General features: G+C 45.5%; 1 protein-coding gene across 3 annotated transcripts in view; it reads left to right on the plus strand.

Moving 5' to 3' along the window:
• The first annotated feature begins 1,508 nt into the window (after positions 1 to 1,508).
• Positions 1,509 to 17,781, plus strand: part of CTC1 (CST telomere replication complex component 1) — a 41,269-nt gene continuing 24,996 nt past the window's right edge. For 2 of the 3 annotated variants that reach the window (XM_054084480.1, XM_054084474.1), the window contains exons 1-20: positions 1,509 to 1,627; positions 1,710 to 1,858; positions 6,158 to 6,404; positions 7,284 to 7,480; positions 9,155 to 9,299; positions 9,732 to 10,034; positions 10,204 to 10,332; positions 10,665 to 10,891; positions 12,273 to 12,447; positions 12,524 to 12,724; positions 12,949 to 13,075; positions 13,276 to 13,390; positions 13,725 to 14,187; positions 14,523 to 14,612; positions 14,894 to 15,037; positions 15,324 to 15,394; positions 16,170 to 16,279; positions 16,594 to 16,759; positions 17,012 to 17,098; positions 17,182 to 17,341. In XM_054084480.1, the coding sequence (XP_053940455.1) occupies positions 1,607 to 1,627; positions 1,710 to 1,858; positions 6,158 to 6,404; positions 7,284 to 7,480; positions 9,155 to 9,299; positions 9,732 to 10,034; positions 10,204 to 10,332; positions 10,665 to 10,891; positions 12,273 to 12,447; positions 12,524 to 12,724; positions 12,949 to 13,075; positions 13,276 to 13,390; positions 13,725 to 14,187; positions 14,523 to 14,612; positions 14,894 to 15,037; positions 15,324 to 15,394; positions 16,170 to 16,279; positions 16,594 to 16,759; positions 17,012 to 17,098; positions 17,182 to 17,341 (3,327 nt within the window). In that variant the 5' untranslated portion in view covers positions 1,509 to 1,606. Of the gene's footprint in view, positions 1,628 to 1,709; positions 1,859 to 6,157; positions 6,405 to 7,283; positions 7,481 to 9,154; positions 9,300 to 9,731; positions 10,035 to 10,203; positions 10,333 to 10,664; positions 10,892 to 12,272; positions 12,448 to 12,523; positions 12,725 to 12,948; positions 13,076 to 13,275; positions 13,391 to 13,724; positions 14,188 to 14,522; positions 14,613 to 14,893; positions 15,038 to 15,323; positions 15,395 to 16,169; positions 16,280 to 16,593; positions 16,760 to 17,011; positions 17,099 to 17,181; positions 17,342 to 17,781 lie in introns of those variants that run through there. The other variant, XM_054084487.1, reaches the window with a different exon arrangement.

The raw sequence follows: 17,781 nt of genomic DNA on the forward strand, positions 1-17,781 counted from the left end.
AGAGGGACTATGCACGGAAATGCTGCAGCACTTATCTTCCAGCTCTTTCTGACTGGGAATGCTCCTTCTGTTTTCTACAGTTATCTCTGCACTATGATCAAAGGCTTTAATTTGAGCTACTAAGCACTGTTTTGGAAAAATAGACCCATTTCATGTGTGTAAGCCCAAAACATGTGGACAATTCACTCCATGAAATGCATAATTTGCTGCAGACAGAACCAAAAGCCTTCACAGATTGCGTCTATTCCAAAGTTGCTTATCTGCTGTATGTAAGCCAGAAATGGCATGCATACAGGATGAAATAGTGAAGGCCACAAAGCCACATAGCCCTCTTCTGCACTTCAGGCTTGGAATAGCACTGACTTTCCAGTATGAAATTCAAGGAGATAAGGAAATGGCAGAACAGCCTGTTACCTGGCTGTAGCCATCTCCAGGGATGGTTGTGGAAAAGATTTACCAAGTTTTCTCTAGTTTATTTCCTTGTCTTGGACAAGAGCAATACAAAATTAGCCCCTAAGGGCAAAATTCCCATGCAGCGATAGAGGAGGTCCACAAAGATGATCTGAAGCATCTCACCTACGGGCACAGGCTTGAGAGAGTTGGGGTTGTTCAGCCTGGAGAAGAGGAGGCACGGGGGAGACCTTAGAGCAGCTTCCAGTTCTGAAAGAGGCCCCAGCAAAGCTGGGGCGGGGCTCTTTATCAGGAATTGCAGGGAGAGGGGGGGCAGTTTTAAGCTGAAAGAGAGGAGATTTATATTAGGTATTGGAAAGATTTTTCCTGTGAGGGTACTGAGGCACTGAACGAGTTGCCCAGAGAAGGGGTGGCTGTTCAAGGCCAGGTTGGATGAGGCTTTGAACCACCTGCTCCAGTTGGAGGTGTCCTTGCCCATGGCAGGGGGTGGAACTGGATGGGCTTTGAGGTCCCTTCGAACTCAAACCATTCTACGATTCTATGGTTTTGAATGGATTGTCTCACATTCACTGCATGCTGTCATAGGAGTGGATGAGGCACACGCTTCCATCTTCCTGGAGCTCCATCCAGAAAAGCAAAATCATTTCTCTGGAATCGCCTAAGTGTCAGAGCAATCCTCACATGCCCTCACGTGTTACTCTTCCCGCAGCTCGGCCAGGGCAGAGCCCTCCAGCCGCACGGCTGCCATTTGCGTTAATGTCACACGTAGCTCCCAGCTTTGCTCACAAACTCAAACTTACGCCGCTCTTTCACCCCGCCGTCTTGCCGGCAACGGTCAATCGCTGCAGGGGGCGTGGCCAAGCGCCCACCTTGGCCAATCGCCGCTGTCAGGGGCGGGGATAAGAGCGACCTCGGCCAATTGCTGCAAGGGGGAGGGGTTAAGAAGCCAGTAGTAGCTCTGGCTATTCGCTGCAAGGGGGCGGGGTCAAGCGCAGTCCTCTGCCAATCGTTGCGGGGGGAGAGGCTCAAGCGCTCATAGGCAGCCCAGCCAATCGTTGCTGCCGGGGGTGGGAACGAGCGCCCAGCGGCGTCGACGACTGGCCGGAAGAGAAGGAGGGGCGGGGCTCACGGCGTGCCCCACGCATTTCCCGCCGCCGCGTCGCTACGGCAACAGCGTGAGCCGCATAGTGCTGTCATGGCGGGGACTAGCGTGGCGGTAAGGGACCCCCGCCGGGGGCAGCTCCGGGCCCTTCCCGCTGCTCGTCGCTGAAGCCGCGTTTCTCTGCTTCTCCTTCTAGGAGCAGCGCTGGCTGCAGGCGGCTCGGGAATTCGCCCGCCGTGCGTTCCCTGACGGCGAAGGGCCCAGCGGGACGGAGCCACCGCTGCTGGACGTGGTGCTGCGGCGGTTGCGCGACGTGGGTGGCGGGGACCTGCCACTCGGATACAGGTGATGTCGGGGCCGAGGGGGAGGGGGGCTGTGGAGGAGGGAGAAGGAGGATGAAGGGGGCTGTGGGGGAGGGAGAAGGAGGATGAAGGGGGCTGTGGGGGAGGGAGAAGGAGGATGAAGGGGGCTGGAGAAGGATGACAGGGAGGATCAAGGCCGGGTAGGGTGAAGAGGGGGGAGAGGGAGGAAGGAGGTTTAAGGGAGGATGAAGAGGGGTCGGAGGGAGGAAGGGGTCGGAGGGAGGAAGGGGTCGGAGGGAGGACGGGGGGGGGAGGGGAGGAAGGGATCGGAGGAAGGATGGGAAGGGGTCGGAGGGAGGATGAGGAGGTGGGAGGAAGGGATCGGAGGGAGGATGAGGCTGAGGAGGGGGTTTGGGAGAAGGAGGGGGTGAGGAAGGGGTTTGGGGGAGGGTGAGGAAGGGGTTTGGGGAAGGGTGAGGAGGGGCCAAGGGTAGGATAGAAGGGGTTGGAGGGAATGGGGGGAGTTGGGGCAGGGAGAATGAGGAGGCGGTTTGGGGGAGGACGTTCTGGAGGGAGACTGAGGAGGGAGGTCAAGGGGAGGATGAGGATAAGGTGGGGAGGAGTGAAGAGGTAGGAAGGAGAGGATGAGGAGGGGTGCATGAGTGAGGCTGGAAGAGGGATGAGGGGGGGATGGGAGGAGGATAAGGGGTGAGGGGGGGATGGGAGGAGGATAAGGGGTGGGGTCAGGATAATTCTTGCTTTTGTGTCTATTTGTAATCATTCAGTGCTGTATGAGGTGTTGTACCTGGTTGATTAGTATGTTAGTATCATGCATCTTAAGTAGGATTTTTACATAAATCTCAAAGCAAGCAAATGTTACCCAAGGGGGTAAGGGGAATGTATTTTGCACCTCATTTAGTTACTACAAACATCCTGATCCCAGAGACACAGACACTTAGATATCAGGATGTTTGTAGAAGATACCAACCTGGAGATGCGGACATTTAAATTCTTCTATAGACATCTTGGTCTCTGCTCAGGGATGTAGATGCTTAGTCTTAAGGAAATGATGAACTTTGTAGGTAACTGACTGAAAGTTGAAAACATGTCATGAATCGAGGGAAAGGATATTGGATAGGGGGAATTTGTGATTGTTGAAGGATTACCTGAAAGACATCCTTGTCCTAACTATGGATTTGGAAAGGAAATAAGCAATTTTGTGTTAAAGTATCTAATGAATATATGTATTAGTTAGATGTAACAATTGTATTAGGTAGGTGGGATTTTGAGCATGGGGTTTGTATAAACAGGCCTTTGGGGCCTTCAGTAGGTGCGCTAGTTTTGTGGACAATCTTCCACTTAGCACCCTGTGTAGAATAAAATCCATGTTACTTCTGTAAATGCCCTCCCTACCCCATCCGCCTGAGCAGGGTCTGGCTGCAGCACTGGTCAGTGGAGTGGAGCTGGTGAAGTCCTGCTGGCAGCTCAGCACAGCAGCTGTAGCTACAGCAGCAGCAGGCGCCAGGTGAACACTGCTTATCGTGTGTGCTGCCTGCCCTGGATGCTGGGTGTGGGAGGGAGGTTGTCAAGGATGGGTAACCACACACGTTTTCTTGGCTTTGATGCGCCCTCAGTCGCTCTTGTGGTATGATTAAGCACCATATCCGGTAGTCTGTAGCAGGTAGAGCATGTAACCAAAGGAGAGCATTGTGCTGAGAGCGAGCTGCTCTACTGCACAGTGTTTGCATGGTGGTTTTCTGCTACCATGGGGTGCTCACGGGGCTTTTCTTGGGTATGATCCCTGAAGCTGTTGGCTAGCCGAGGTCAGCCGTTAAGTGTACACTCAAAAAGGGAAATTGGGATAGTGTGGTCCATATCCATGGAGGTGTTCAAAAAGCTTGTAGATATGGCATTTCAGGACATGGTTTTCTAGGCAGCATGGGCCTGGTGGTTGGACTGGATGAGCTTAGAGCCTTTTTTCCAGCCTTAACAATTCTGTGATTCTATATTTCATTTGTTTAAAGACTTTTGAGTGCTTACGATCGTGAAAAACATAAAACTTGCTAAGAGAGATCCAGATGGGAAAGTTTGGCCTGTCTGAATATATTTCTCTCTTGCTCCAACGTATGATGGGAGAATGTCTGTTAAAACCCCTGGCACAGCTGGTTTTGGGACAAAGGTCAATTGCAATTTATTAGGGACTTGTGGCTTCTAATTTTATACTAATAGTTTATGAAAGTAGGTGGTAGGTCTTTCACAACAGCTAAACTGATCTCATCTAAGCAGAGCCCTCAGCACAGGGAGGACACAGATCTGCTAGAGCAAGTCCAGAGGAGGCCACGAAGATGACCAGAGGGCTGGAGTGCTTTGCCTATGAGAACAGGCTGAGAGCGTTGGGGTTCTTCAGCCTAGAGAAGAGAAGGGTCTGAGAAGACTTTATAGCAGGTGGCCTACAGGAAAGCTGGGGAGGGGCTCTTTATCAGGGGGTACAGGAATAGGATGAGGAAGAATGGTTTTAAGCTGAGAGAGGGGAGATTTAGATTAGATGTTAGGAAGAAATGTTTTCCTGTGAGGAAGGTGAGGCACTGGCACAAGTTGCCCAGAGGAGTTATGAATGCCTCTCCCTGGAGGTGTTCCAGGCCAGGTTGGATGAGGCTTTGGGCAACCTGATCCAGTGGGAGGTGTTGCCGCCATGGCGGGCGGGTGGGTGGTACTGGATGATCTTGAAGGTCCCTTACAGCCCAAACCACTTTACGATTCTTTGTTTAAACCAGAGTTTGGTTTATATTCAGGAGAATTCATAGTGAAGGGTTGAAGGTAGCTGGTATTTGTCTTCTACGAGGCCAATGGTCTGTATGTGAGCAGAACCCGTTTAGTTTGATGTATGTGATAACTTGGATCCAGTGTACTGATGTAGTTTTGGTTTCTCCCCAAAAGCAGTCAGCGTGTGTGACAAACACAAGCAGCACTGTGTGCTCCTTGTAGATCATAGATGTCAGCATTATTCCCAGTGGTGCTCTGTCTCTGAGGATGGAGTTCACCCCTGTCCTTTTCAGCTAATCTTTCTCCTCTTCAGATAGGTACTAAATGTACACCTTAAGTACCTGTGTAAGTTTATCTCTTCTGATGAATTCTTTCTATAAATACTATTTATAGCTGATTCATACCCATTACTCATCGACTGGTTTGTAGCTTTGAACCTTTGATACCTGACTAATCAAGTGAAACTCTTCAAATTCAGAGTTTCTGAATTTGATTATGTCCTGCTGCTGAGCTAGTGGGTGTTGTGACTAGAGCTCCAGTTTCAGAACCTAAAATTGTCAGCTAACCTCATTGCAAACAAGTACCAAAATGACTAGCTGAAGACCAGTTTGTATTTGCTCTTTCAGTATTAACGTTAACATGGAGATAGATTAACAAGGACTTTCATTAATTCTCTAGCATGGAGAGCCAGGGTGTAAACGATGATGATGAATGTTGCCACAATTGTACAAACAGTGAAAAGGTTTGGAATCTAGAGAGGATGCTCCCTTGCTCTCCTGTGTACGGTAGCGTGGTCAGTCGAAGCGTGATAGATGCTAAGCTGCAGCTAGCTTCATGTGTGGTTTATTTTATGCTCTACCTCCCTCTTCCCCCTCTGCCCCAAAGACAGGAGGGTAGGTGGAAAGATTAGGGCTCCCTTAGCTGTGTTTTATAACTGAAGGCCTAGTCCTAAGATTACTGGTTTGCAGTCTCTCGGTTTTGTGTTGTGTAGGCAACCCACAGGAGAGGATTGTTCCCTAACTGTTACAGTCTTCATCTGGAAGTTGTTCAACCTTGCTTTTACAACAGTTTAAGCACCAAATGATTAAATTAGTCTGTATTTGGCTGTGTTAGTTACTGATCTGTAAACTGTGTTGAGCAGTTGTTGGGATTTCCTCACAAAGTCTCTCTTTCTAGCTAAAAATGTCTGAGCTAATAGCTGTTCTCCCTTCCACCTATCCCACACATGTACTTGAAAACATTCCATTTTATTAACTCTCAATTTTTTTATTTCCAAGTCTCCTGCATGCCTGCTCAGGTAACCATAGCAGCAAAGGATGTTTGTTTCCAGAGAGGATGCTTAAGCAGAACAGACACAGTCACTGAGCTCAGAGAGATCATTGATAAATGCCGGTGAATGAGTTGGTTCTTGCCATGTAGTGTCACCAGACCACACCAACAGCTGAGGCTTTTCTAAATTAGACAAGCTTGGTCAACTGTAGTGATGGCTGTAATCACCAGACTTTGCAGACCGAGTTTTTCCTACAGCCTTCTATATTCTTGGTTGTCTGTTTTTTGGTTTTGTTTTTTTTTTTTTTAGTTTCATCTCCATCTCTGACCTACTACATCAGCAGCGTATGCCGTGCTGCAGCCACCTGACCTGGAGCACCAATGAATTTAAAGATTGGGCTCAGCAAGGACAAGGTGCTTTACCCATGCAGGATGCTTTGCCAAGAGCTTACCTCATCTTGGTTGCCTATTTAACAGATGGTAGGCAAGAGAACAAAGAAAAGTTGGTAGATGGTTGCCTTTATGTGAAAGACAATACTGGGATAATTCCATGTGAGGTAGGTCCTCAGTCTGAGACATTCTCTGTTTATTCCCCCTTCTAGGGTAGTGTCGCAGACCACCAGGGTTTAAGGTGGTCTGCCAAAATCTGTAGCGAGGGAAATAACACATCTATGTAACAAGCAGGAAAAGAGCAAGCTCGGGTCCTGGGGAGAGGGCAGACTACGTTGAATCTGTCATTGCTAGGAGAACAAATATTGAACACACTGGTGTAATGTACAGTTCAGTTAAATTCTCAGCAGTATGAGGTCACCTGGGAGATCTGGAGGTCATAGCACTACCCTCTGTTTGAAATCAAACTAGTGGAGCAGAAATAACTTTCTGGAGAGTTGTACTGAGTGTTCAGTGATGCATTGATGACTTGCTTTCAGGAAATAATAGCTTGTGTGACAGTGGTTTTTAATCAAAAACCTTCTAAAGATCACAACAAGGGGAGTCTAGCTAAGAGGTAACCCTTAGAGTGTTGATGAAAGAGCACTGACGGTGTGCTTTCCAAGGAGGTGAAAACTAGGAAAAAGTTACTTTGTTTTGAATTCCTATTTGAAAACATAGAAAAGAAGAAAGCAGGTGAGAAATGTAGAAAAATAGTCTGCACGTAACTACGTTACAGTGAATTTGTTATCACCTTTCTGGGAGGGTGGGACTATAACCCAAGAAATGCTAGCTGTAGAGCTCAGCAAATCTGTTCTGTATTTGCATCTGGAAGGATAGAAGTTTTCCATGTGAAACAAGAAAGTAGACAAAAAACACTGAGCTCATTTAGTAATGAAGCCTTGCAGTAGAACAGGAGTTTGTGATGAGCGCACAAGGGCAAATTGGTAATGAGAAAACATATTGTAACTCATCTAAAACTCTTACCTTGTTATCTTTTGTCTTAGCTCCTGCATCTTGAACTGGAGTGGCTGGGGGCATTGTTCCTCTTCCCAAGCTGGTCATACATACCACAGACAGACAAGAGCGCAGCAGGGTATGTAGAAATCCTGGTAGATCCAGTGCCAGTAAATCTCCTGAAGGAAGTGCCGGACACCATTCCAGTCAGCTTTCCAGCATCAGCCAAGCCACTGCTTACCTCTAGGTAAACACCTTGCATGCTGAACTCTACCGTGGCATTGTTGCTCTGGGGTGGCAGGTACCATAAAGAGCACTTAGAACCAAATTCTTTCTGCCACAGGTGAAGCCGTAATAGTGGGCGGTGGAAGTAAGTTACAGAGTAAAGCCACTTTTCATTTATCAGCTGTTTTCTGGGACTTTACTGGGATTTTTTTTCTGTATTTTGACAAAATAAGAGGAATTCTAGTTATTTCCAGGTGTATTTTGATGTTGCAGAAAGGACACAAGAACAAAATGATGATTTGGCTTTCCCTGGGGCTAAAACTTACTCTTTTGATTAGCACAACTCTCTCTTTTTTTTTTTTTTTAAGTTTTGAACCTACAGAGGACCAAAAGAAGTATTAAAATTAATTCTAGTTTCTAATATAAAAGTAACACACAACCAGTCAAATTGCTGACATAAAGGTGCAGATTAAATGTCAGCTGATTAAAGTAACTTCCCTTTAGTGGAAGTAATACTTAATAGCATGAGGAATGGAATTGCAAATCTTACCGAATTTGATGATTTCAGACTATGCTAGATCATATCTTCTTGAATAGAGGGTTCTTGGTGTATTTTAATAACAATAAAATGTCACTAGTCAGGCTGCTTTAGTTTCTTTTGAGTTTTCTTTTTTTTTTAATTTGGTTTATCTGCTTGTGAGCAACTTATTTGAAACTTAAGTGTTTGATTTAGCTCAACAGACCTTTCTGAAAAAGAGAACTATTTCCATATTTCAGTGTACATTCTTGGGCTTTTAACATAGAGCTCCTCTGCTGTTCTGACATCTGACCAATTTTCCATGTTCCTCCTTTAAATATGTTGCTAGTAAAGTGCTGGTACTTATGTGTGGAATTCCTGGTATTTCTTCTTAAAAACCTTCAAATTTAGATAATTGCTTATACATTTATCATAGAATCAAGAATGTGTTTGTTTAAAGTAAGTGGGATGATTATATTCAAGTCTAGTAGGAGCTGAAATGAAAATGACAAGTGAAATAAATGTTTGCTTGAAATTTTTCTTTTTCACTTTTTGAAGTGAGAGTTTGAAATGACAAACAGAAATGACTAAAGAAATGTCACCCTTCTCTCCTCTTGGCTGCTTTTAGTTTTGCTGCTTTTTAACCCTATGCCAAGTTTGTTGGGAAGACTCCATTGTTGGTTTCAAGCCTCTTTTGTTTATAGCCTTGGAGCTTCAACAGTGTCACACTCCATGGATGTGCAAAGCCAAGTTCTGTTTTCTGCTGAAGAATTGCTTGTTACTTTTTTCCCTTCTTTTTGACCTATAATTAGCTTCTTGTTTGTGGTAAAGCCTCTTATAATCTGGCTGTTGTCACGGAACATGTGAATTTGTTCAACACGGCTCTGCTGTCTTGAAATGTAATGTTTTTGTAAAATGTCAAAGAGATTTAGTATGGAAAAGTTAAAGTAAGAATCTTGCAGCCAAATACTGTTTTAAAAACCTCTCTGATCATAGAATCATTTGGGTTGGAAGGGACCTTAAAGATCATCTAGTTCCAACACTTCCAGGAATGGTCCATAGTACCTTGTTGGGCCTTTTATTGTTGGAAAGTGCATGCTGTGTATTTATTTTGCTTTTGAGAGACTTTGAGTTCTTCTTTCACCTCTGATTTCCTTTGCTTCCTTGATTGCCCCCTAGGATTCCATGTAAGAGAAGATCAAAGCTCACTGTAGCAGGTGAACTGGCCAGGCGAGGGCCTCTCCTTTGTATTCGCCACAAGTCATTCTTCTTCCTGTTTCTGAAGTGCTTAATCTCAGCTGTTTGGGTCCCTGTGTTGGTGCAGGTAAGTCCTTAGAATTTCACTCACAAATTCACCATCTGAATCTGAGTATGTGCTAGTTGATTAATCTTTTTTGAGGCTTGCCCTTGACCTTCTGGTTTGATTTATTCTTTCTTTTACTAGTGATTCCTGTTTTGTGGTTGTGTTTTTGGTTTTGGTTTTTTTGTTTGGTTGGTTTTGTGTTTATATTTTTTAAGTCCATGGAACCTGCAACAGTCCTTGTATGTAAGAAGTCTAGTTCTATAGCCCTCTTCCCTCATGCAGTTGCAGTGTCCCTGAAGATCTTGCAGTTTATCACCCTTTTTCTAAGAATGTGAGGCAGTCCTCTCAAAGGAAAAGTTTGGTTTTTTTTCTTTTTGGATGGTGTTATTGGGTTGGGAAGAATTTTTTCCATTGCAGGAGATGCTGATGTCACTTTTGGTTTCTCTACTCTAGAAGCCCAACCAGCTGGCATGGCATCATAGCCTCCAGTTGGGCCAAAGGTACACAATAACAGGCCTGAGTATATCCAGCCTGAAGAAATCTGGACAACGGATATTTGTCACTGGTGTTTCTTCCTGCCTTCTGCCTTACTGTGCAGAGCAGGTGGGAGAGCAGCCACTGGACAATGCTTGTCAAGGAGAATCCACTCAGTCATCGTCTCTTGAGACTGCTGAGCAGCTCAGTGACTCCTTGGAGCTGGGAGTTGAAGAGAAGAGGACAGGATCAACCAGAGACTCTAAGATTATCTCATATGTGGTAAGGGTTTGTAGGGTTAGTCTTCACCTGCTCGTACCCTAGGGTTTCAGCTTCTGGCCTGCAAGGTCTTATATTTGTCATGAATTTATTTCCTTATACCTCAGGCCTATGATTCTTTTATATTCTGGGACTCTCTATGTTCCTGTAACTCTGTTTGCTTTCTGCTCAGGGAACTGTCACCAAAATACTCAATGTCCAAGCTGGTCTCTTTTTACTGGACGACAAAGTCTGCTTGTGCCTTGCTTACCAGCAGTTGTTGAGCTCTGCACGTGGGCTCCGACCAGGAGCATGTGTGGAGGTAGGTGTAGACTTCTGAGGCATAAAGCATGCAGTGGAAAAGACTGGGGATCTGGGGATGGCTCGCAAGTGTGTCAGTGAACAGAAGCCTCTGGGAACATTGGAATTACTTCAGCAAGTACTGGAATAAAAATTGGGATCTTGCTGTCTAGGCTTGGTCATGAGAATCAAAGTGATTATTATCCGATTCCTCCCTAAGCAGTGCGAGATTTTTCAGTCCCATTGGGTTTATAGACAATCCAGTAAAGTGACAAAGGAGTTAAAGTGGGATGATGGTTCTGGGGAGCGGTAGCAGGCTAACTATTTCTTCTCTTGTCTGTCTGTGTATCTCAGCTCATTGACGTCCACCTCCTACAGAAGCCTCTGGTATCCTTCCCTTTTGTTGTACTTGGTGCTTGCCTGAGCAGCACTATTGTGCTGAAGAGTTTTTCAAGGCTCAGCATCCCATATCAGGCACGGGCCTCTTCGGGAAATCTATACTTACAGCTGCTGTTCCGCTACAATCTTGATATGTCACTCTACCTCTGGCTGGTGAGCCTCCTGGAGGGATTTGAGGAGAGGTGAGGACGCTTCTTCTGAAGTCAGGCTGTGCTTAAGTGTGCTTTGTTGGCTGTCTGCGTGTGTTCTAGACGAAGGGTTCACAAAATAACTGTGTTTGGAAGCTAATAGCAGAAAATGCTTCTGGTCTACTGGTCTAAGTAAGCTGTTCATCTAGATTTTAGATCATGTTCAGTTGCTTGTGCCTTGTAGTTGCTCTATGAGAAAATCCTATACACTTTTTCAAGTGCGTGTGCAGTAAGCTCACTGCTCATAGGAAGCTGCACCATCCCATAGCATGTGATCACGTACTCCTACCTGGGAAATTTTGTCCTGAAATATGGAAATGCTGTAGGGATGCCTGCCTGCCACCTTGGTTTGCTCTCAGATCAAGACAGGGATTGAGGCTGGAGCTGGAAGCCGCTGCTACAACCAGATAACAAGTGATATAAAGGCTTTTGTGACCTCGCTGCTCACAGAAGTAGCAGCAGCTGCTCAGCATGTCACTTTGAGATATTCCGAGTATTGCCAGTAATGTGAGCATTCATTTGAGAGCCTCTGTCTTACACTTTCCCACATGTGCTTATCTCTGTGTCTTCCAAATGGCTTCTTGCTCTCCCTGACAACTGCACTCTGTTTGCGTGACAGACACGAGCCAGCGTCTGGATTTACTTCTGGGTTCTCTTGGTGAAAAGACTTGTGTTTGTTCTGGAATAGTTATGATAGATCACTGTAACTGCGCCTTGGACTTGAAAAACAAAAATATGGATCTGTAGTCTCAGGCAGTCAAGTAATAATTTACAGAATGCTCAGTCTTCCTTACTGGCACTGTGGAATTTTTACCGTGCTTTCCAATAAAAGAGCTTCAGTTTTGGTCCAGGAAGACAGAAACTTATTGCTATCTGTAAGTTATGGGTTTTAATAGCTCTTCCACTTTCTTTAAATGTGACTGCTAAGTCCTGAAAGGATCACAACACAAGGAAAATATTGGAACAAGAGCAGTCTGTAGTTGTTTCTGTCTTTTCATTTTTTGCATCCTGTAAACCAAAGTCAAGTATACCTAACATGAGTGAAGCTCATGCAAAATGCATTGAGGTCCATTTCTGTGATTTAGAGGGAGATTATTTTGAGGTGGCTTGTTTGGGTTTTTTTATCCACTTGAGATTTTGCCAGCCTCTCCATTTCTGTATATTTTCCTGTTCTTTGCCTGCCTGCTTGACATAAATTTGTGTTGCCCTTAAATGTTCCTTTTTTTCATTGCTTCATGTTCTTTTTGTGCTGTCCATAGTTCTTGTCCCACACAGCATGTTCACTCATGACAAGCAGAAAGAATCTCTGACTTACATGGAGAACTCACAGAAGAGTGAGGACTGCTAATGCTTCTAACTCTTGTAATTTTTTCAGGTTTTCTTGTTTCTTTGGGCGCCGTCGACTGTTGCATAGCTCTAAGCACCAAAACCCTGGAGCTGCTGAGAAGTTCCTTGTCCCCCTTCTGCAAGCTGCAGTGCCAGACAGAGAGGAAGCCAGAGATATTTATGATGAAATCTTGGCAAAAGCACACCAGTGTCCCCTGCAGAAGGCAAGTGCTCTGTGAGCTGTTTACTGTTTGTCTGACGGGAAGAAACTCAGCTGATTCTATGTTTCTTTTTTCCTAGTATTTGACCATGACCCCACCGTGCCAGGTTCCATCTCTGTCTGTAATTTGTCGTGTGGCTGTACAGAAGAGCTGGGAAGCCTTCAGTCCATCACAGTTGCTCTCCCCCTTGGAGGCCCAGCACATGGGCACCCAGGAGCTGAATCGCAGACTGGCCTGGTCCTACTGCACACTCTCAGCAGGAAGTTTCCAGCCCCGACTGGTGAGTGCCTTGTTTGCTTTACTGTCTGTGCCTTGAGAGTTCCTTGTTCTCCCTATGCCTTCCAGCACCCTGTCTGATGCACGCCTGCCCCTCCTGTTAGGGAGTGACGCTACTTTTCTTACCTGTGGTGCGTTGAATACAGACTGCTGCTACACACACTTTGAGTTATGGCCTTCAAAGATGGGAAGTGTTCGATTCTCTTTGTATCTTCCTTTCTGTTGCAGATATTGCAGGGTGTGCTGAGAGTCTCCTCCAGGAGCAGTTCCCTCCAGCTGCAGGACAAGAGCAGCATGCTTCCTTGTGTGATATCTCATAAGGATGGTAGCCCCTTTGCCCATACATCTCTCATAGGTATGTCCCACTAAGCTAAATTTGAAAATGCTGAGCTTTTGCTGTCCTGCCATCCAGCTCCAAAGCAAGGAAGAGGTGACTTCGTGTGGAGATGCTGAACTGTCATTGTCTGCGCTGGTGACTTTTAAAATGAGGAAACTGAGCTTACTGTTCTCACGTTCTCTTTTTCATTAGTTCAGCTCCTTTCTTTGTGTTTGCAGGATCGCTCTTGCAGGTGGAAAGCTACCAGCTTGTAGTGGAGAGATTCTTTCAGACTGATTTTCCTTCCTGGGAGCACTTGGAAAATCTGGATCATGTGAGGGAGAAAAAATACAGGTGACTCCATTTATTCAGTGCACAAATAAAATCATCACTTTTTAGTTCCACAAGTATTTTGGTTAAAGCTGCCTATCAGCATAGTATTTCAGTGCCATAGCAGCTGTCCTTTGCTGTTTGAAGAAAAGAGGAACTTTACCAGCAACAAACATGCCATGTTCATGTTGTTCAGCATACACACAGCTTCATAGCTGACTACTACTTTACCCTTTCCTGCTGCTTCCACTGAATACCTGTAAGGTGCTCACTAAAAGTGATAATGCAGATAACCACCTGTTTCAGGTAGCCACCTATCAGGAACAGGAAGTTTCACTACTACCACTTGTCGTTTCAGTGTCTATGTGCAGTTCTACTTTGAGGATGTTCAGGTTCTCCATGCTCCTGAAGGACAAATCCAGAAAGGCCTTAGAAGTGGAAGCAGCTCTTCTTTGAGGAGGAAGCATGGTAGCAGCTTAACATCTGAGCTGGAAACCTCAGAGGCAAAAATGCTGAAATTGGAGGATCCCAAGCCAGATACTCACACAGCTGAGAACTGTCAGGGGTGCCAGAGCAGCACTGGAAGAACCAACTGTGTATCTCGCCTATTCTTGGTTACCCAGAAAGAGGGACTTATGTTACGCAATTACCAACTACCCAGAAAAGAAGATGGAAAAGGACCAGAGCTGCAGTGCAGTTTCCAAGCCACAGTGCTGTGGCTAGGCAAACCTCGGCTCTGGAGCTGCCCCAGAGAAATTGGAAACCTACCAGAGCTGGATGAGATGGACTGTGATGGAGAAGAGGGCATGACACAGGAAAAAGTGAGGCTGGAGGCAGCTTTGGGGTGTAGTTTGATAAGGCTGGGAGCCGGCTTCTGAGGGAGCTTGTGTGATAATTACCTAGACTTCTAATTGATGTGAAAATGCATATTTTTGTGCTTAGTACAAATGTATGTTTATGCAGGCAGCTTTCTTGTGCCAGTCCCAAGGAAGTTTTATCTCATCACTGTCACCTTGTAAATGCATCTGCCTTATCTTACCCTTGATGGTGCTAACCTTATTTCTCAGTCACGGCGTCCTCTGCTGGATTTGCTCTTTTTGCTGTATTTTTCATTTTCTACCTTTTTCCCTTTTCTCTCTCTCCCTTCCCCCACCAGGCACTACTCCTCTTTATGGGGAAATCTCTACGATGGTTTCCATTTCTGCATCTGGATGGACTGTATTGCTTCATTGTGCCTTGCTGCTCGGTAAGAGAGGTTGTCTTGCTGTTTCCCTGTGGAGATTTTTTTAGTGAATTGTGTGTGGGAGTAGGAAGGTGACTAAGCTGGTTTTTGAGGCTTGGAATTCCCATCCATATTGCCAAGGAGCTGCTTTAGTTCTGTGTTTGATTAAAATTCTCAGAGCTCTGAGTTCAGTGGATTTGTTTTGTTTTCTTTAAACCATTGTCTTTTGGGGCCCTTTTGGCCTACATAGCTTTTAGCTCTGTCATTTGAAAGTCTTCTTTCTAGTCTTATCAATCTTTTTCCAGGACTTGGAAGTGTTTCACAAGCTCTGTTGTCCACCCATGCCAGAAAAGTCCCTGAGCAGGTCATCCTGCCCCCTGTGCCTGCCTGTCCAAGATACCTGGCACTTACAGCATGAGATGTGGATCTCCTGTCTGCCTGAGTGCCAGGTATGCAGTGTCTTATTGCCGTGGGCTTTCACAGCTGACTTGCAGATCTCTCCAGAACTAGTTCAGGATATTATTGGTACAGAAGCTCTTGTTGATGAGACCGTTCTGCTCTAAGCTCTATCAGAGGCTGGTGCTGGGCCTCATATTTTCCTGCCTCGGCATTAATCTAGGGAGGAAACATCAGTTGCTTGATGTAGCTCTAAGCATGCAGAGCTTGTCTTTACTGCTTTAGCTGGGGTGGCTATAAACTGCAATCCATCTGAGGCTGTCTCTCCCTCACTTCTAGCTGGCAGCCAGGTCGGTGCTGACTGGTGTGGAACAGAGAATTTCCTCCATTCCAGAAGTACTTAGCAACGGGTATGTTGGTCTGCCCTGAATTACAAGTGACCCTGTCTTAAAGATTAGTACAGACCTATTCTCTATTTGAAACAGTAATATGCTAAATGGTTATTAATAATCTGCCTTAGAAGTATGATTTGGAAATCTTCCTATGTGCAGGTAGTCAAGACTGCTGGTGTCATGTTTATGAAAGCTAAAGGAATTACAGGTGCCAAGATTGCAAAATGATGTCTAGAAGTAGTTTTGGCTGCTACTGGTTCAGACAAGGTCCCAAAAGTTTCTGCTAAATTTCTGTCAGAAGTGAAAACAGGCACAGTAGAGAAAATGAGGTTGCACGTGTTATAGGTTTTTTTTTTGTTGATTTTTGATTGTCTTAGCATAACTTGCATAAACAAATAGTAGGGTTAGAAGCTTTTCTGTTCAAAGCATGTTTAATCTGAGGTGACCTGCATGCACACTGAAATCTTCAGTGCCTTATGATAAACTAAATCTTCCTTTGCTTGGCTTCTTCCTCTAATTAAGAAAAACAGTTAGGAGTTAAGCAGATAGGAAGACTGTAATGGCTTTGCCTCTTCTGCTCCCTCTGGCTCAGCAGTGAACAAAGTGAATAAAAAGGGCCTCTTGTCCCTGGGTGAGGTAGGCTGCAGAAAGCCTCCCTCAGTCCAATAGCGCAGGTTCCCCTGAAACCAGGCTCAAGCAACACCACTTCTCTTCACCCCGTCCTTTGTGGCAGTCTTGAAATCTGTCTTTCCCTCTGTCTTCAGGCTGGATAGAAATCCTGGTCTGCTCTCAGTTTCACAGGTTCCCTTGTTTCTTTCTCTGGTGAGATAGTGGAGAGGACCTTGTGTGCCTCTCCCAAGAATGAGAAACCATCTGTGACTGCTGGCCTTCAAAAGCAGAAAGGTAAGATTATGACAGCAGGTCAGGTGATAAGTTTGTTTCTTTCTTTCTGTTTGAGAAAGACTTGGCTAACTGTGCTTCTGTGTCTGAGAACAGAAGTATGCCAGGACGTTGCATCTCATTGCGTGTTAGAGGGCTGGGAAACTGTACATTGCTTGTGTGTTGGGATGGGAATGGGAGGAATGTAACTGGAAAATGTGTGACGTGGAACAGTAATAGCCTCATTGTGATGGGAAAATACCTCTAGGTCCAGCTTAGTGACAGATTATGCTACCTGTGTGTGAGCTCATGGTGTCGTTGGTTCTGTGCCTCCCCAGGGATACTGCTAGCCAGTGATCACATCGTGAAGCTCAGCGTCTCAGTTGCTCCGGGCTCCCCTGCTGTGGTAGACATTTATATTGCTCCCACCTATCTGCAGCATCTGTGGGGTTTGCTACCTGGAGCCAAGATCCTTTTCCAGAACCTGGAACGCAAAGTTTCCAGGTACCTGGTCTTTGGAGCTGTGATCTGGACCACAGGTCTGACCTCTTGTTGTCTTTGAAACCATCTCGTAATCTCTCCTCCCATGTGGACATTCCTCATCCTTTGTCCATTCCTTTGTGTCTCCTGATCCCTTGCTACAAATTATTTTTCTACCATGTCATAGATAGATGAAGAACAGCCCACCCATGCCAAGAAAACTGAGCAGTTTGGTTTCTACAAGCTCTTTCTGACACTTGCTCTTTCCTATTACAGGTTCCATAATGTTTATTGCACTTACATTGCTTCCAGCTGTGTGAGCATCATAGGTCTGCCAACTTCTTACCTACCTTTTTCTTCAAGGTGAGTCCAGGGTCTATTCCTACCTTAGTGTCCCAAGAAAGGTTTCTATGTTCCAAAGCTTCTCACGTTGCCATTTCTTCTAGTTCTGCAGGAGAAACCTCACCCCCCTCACTGGTGTTTCTATCCAACTTGCAATCTCATCTGCAACACCTGTCCCAGGCACGGATTTTGTGCCATGTGTCCTATGTACTGACGCTTTCCCTGCAGTGGGTTTGCTCGCTTTGCAGCAGCATCTTCAAAGAGGTATTCAAGCTTTCACAGAGATAGTTTGTGAGGACCCTTGCATATTTTGTACTCTGACACATTTCTTCTACGTGGTAGCAGAGGATAAGAGTTCCTGCCTACCCCAGTTCCAAACCCTCTTTTTCCACTCTCTGAAAAGGACTTGCTTACGAAAAAGGGACCAAAATGACAACTGACTAAAAGTGTTAATCTGGTAACAGGCAGGCTGGCAGTTAAGACTGGGAGTGAAGTGAGAGCATTTGAGGCAGTATCCTACTTTGTTAATGCTCTGCTTCTCCCATGTTTGCTGCTGTTGGGGTTCAGCACCTTGCAGCAGGTGATTATTTTTATGATTTTTTTTTCTCCCCTTACAAACTCTTCCCAAGACACTCATGGCAAATGCAGTGAAGTTCTTTAACCCTTTGCATACTTAATTAGAGGAGGCTTAACAAAAGCAGTGG

This window comes from Cuculus canorus, chromosome 1 (genome assembly GCF_017976375.1).
Source record: "Cuculus canorus isolate bCucCan1 chromosome 1, bCucCan1.pri, whole genome shotgun sequence".
Taxonomy (NCBI): domain Eukaryota; kingdom Metazoa; phylum Chordata; class Aves; order Cuculiformes; family Cuculidae; genus Cuculus; species Cuculus canorus.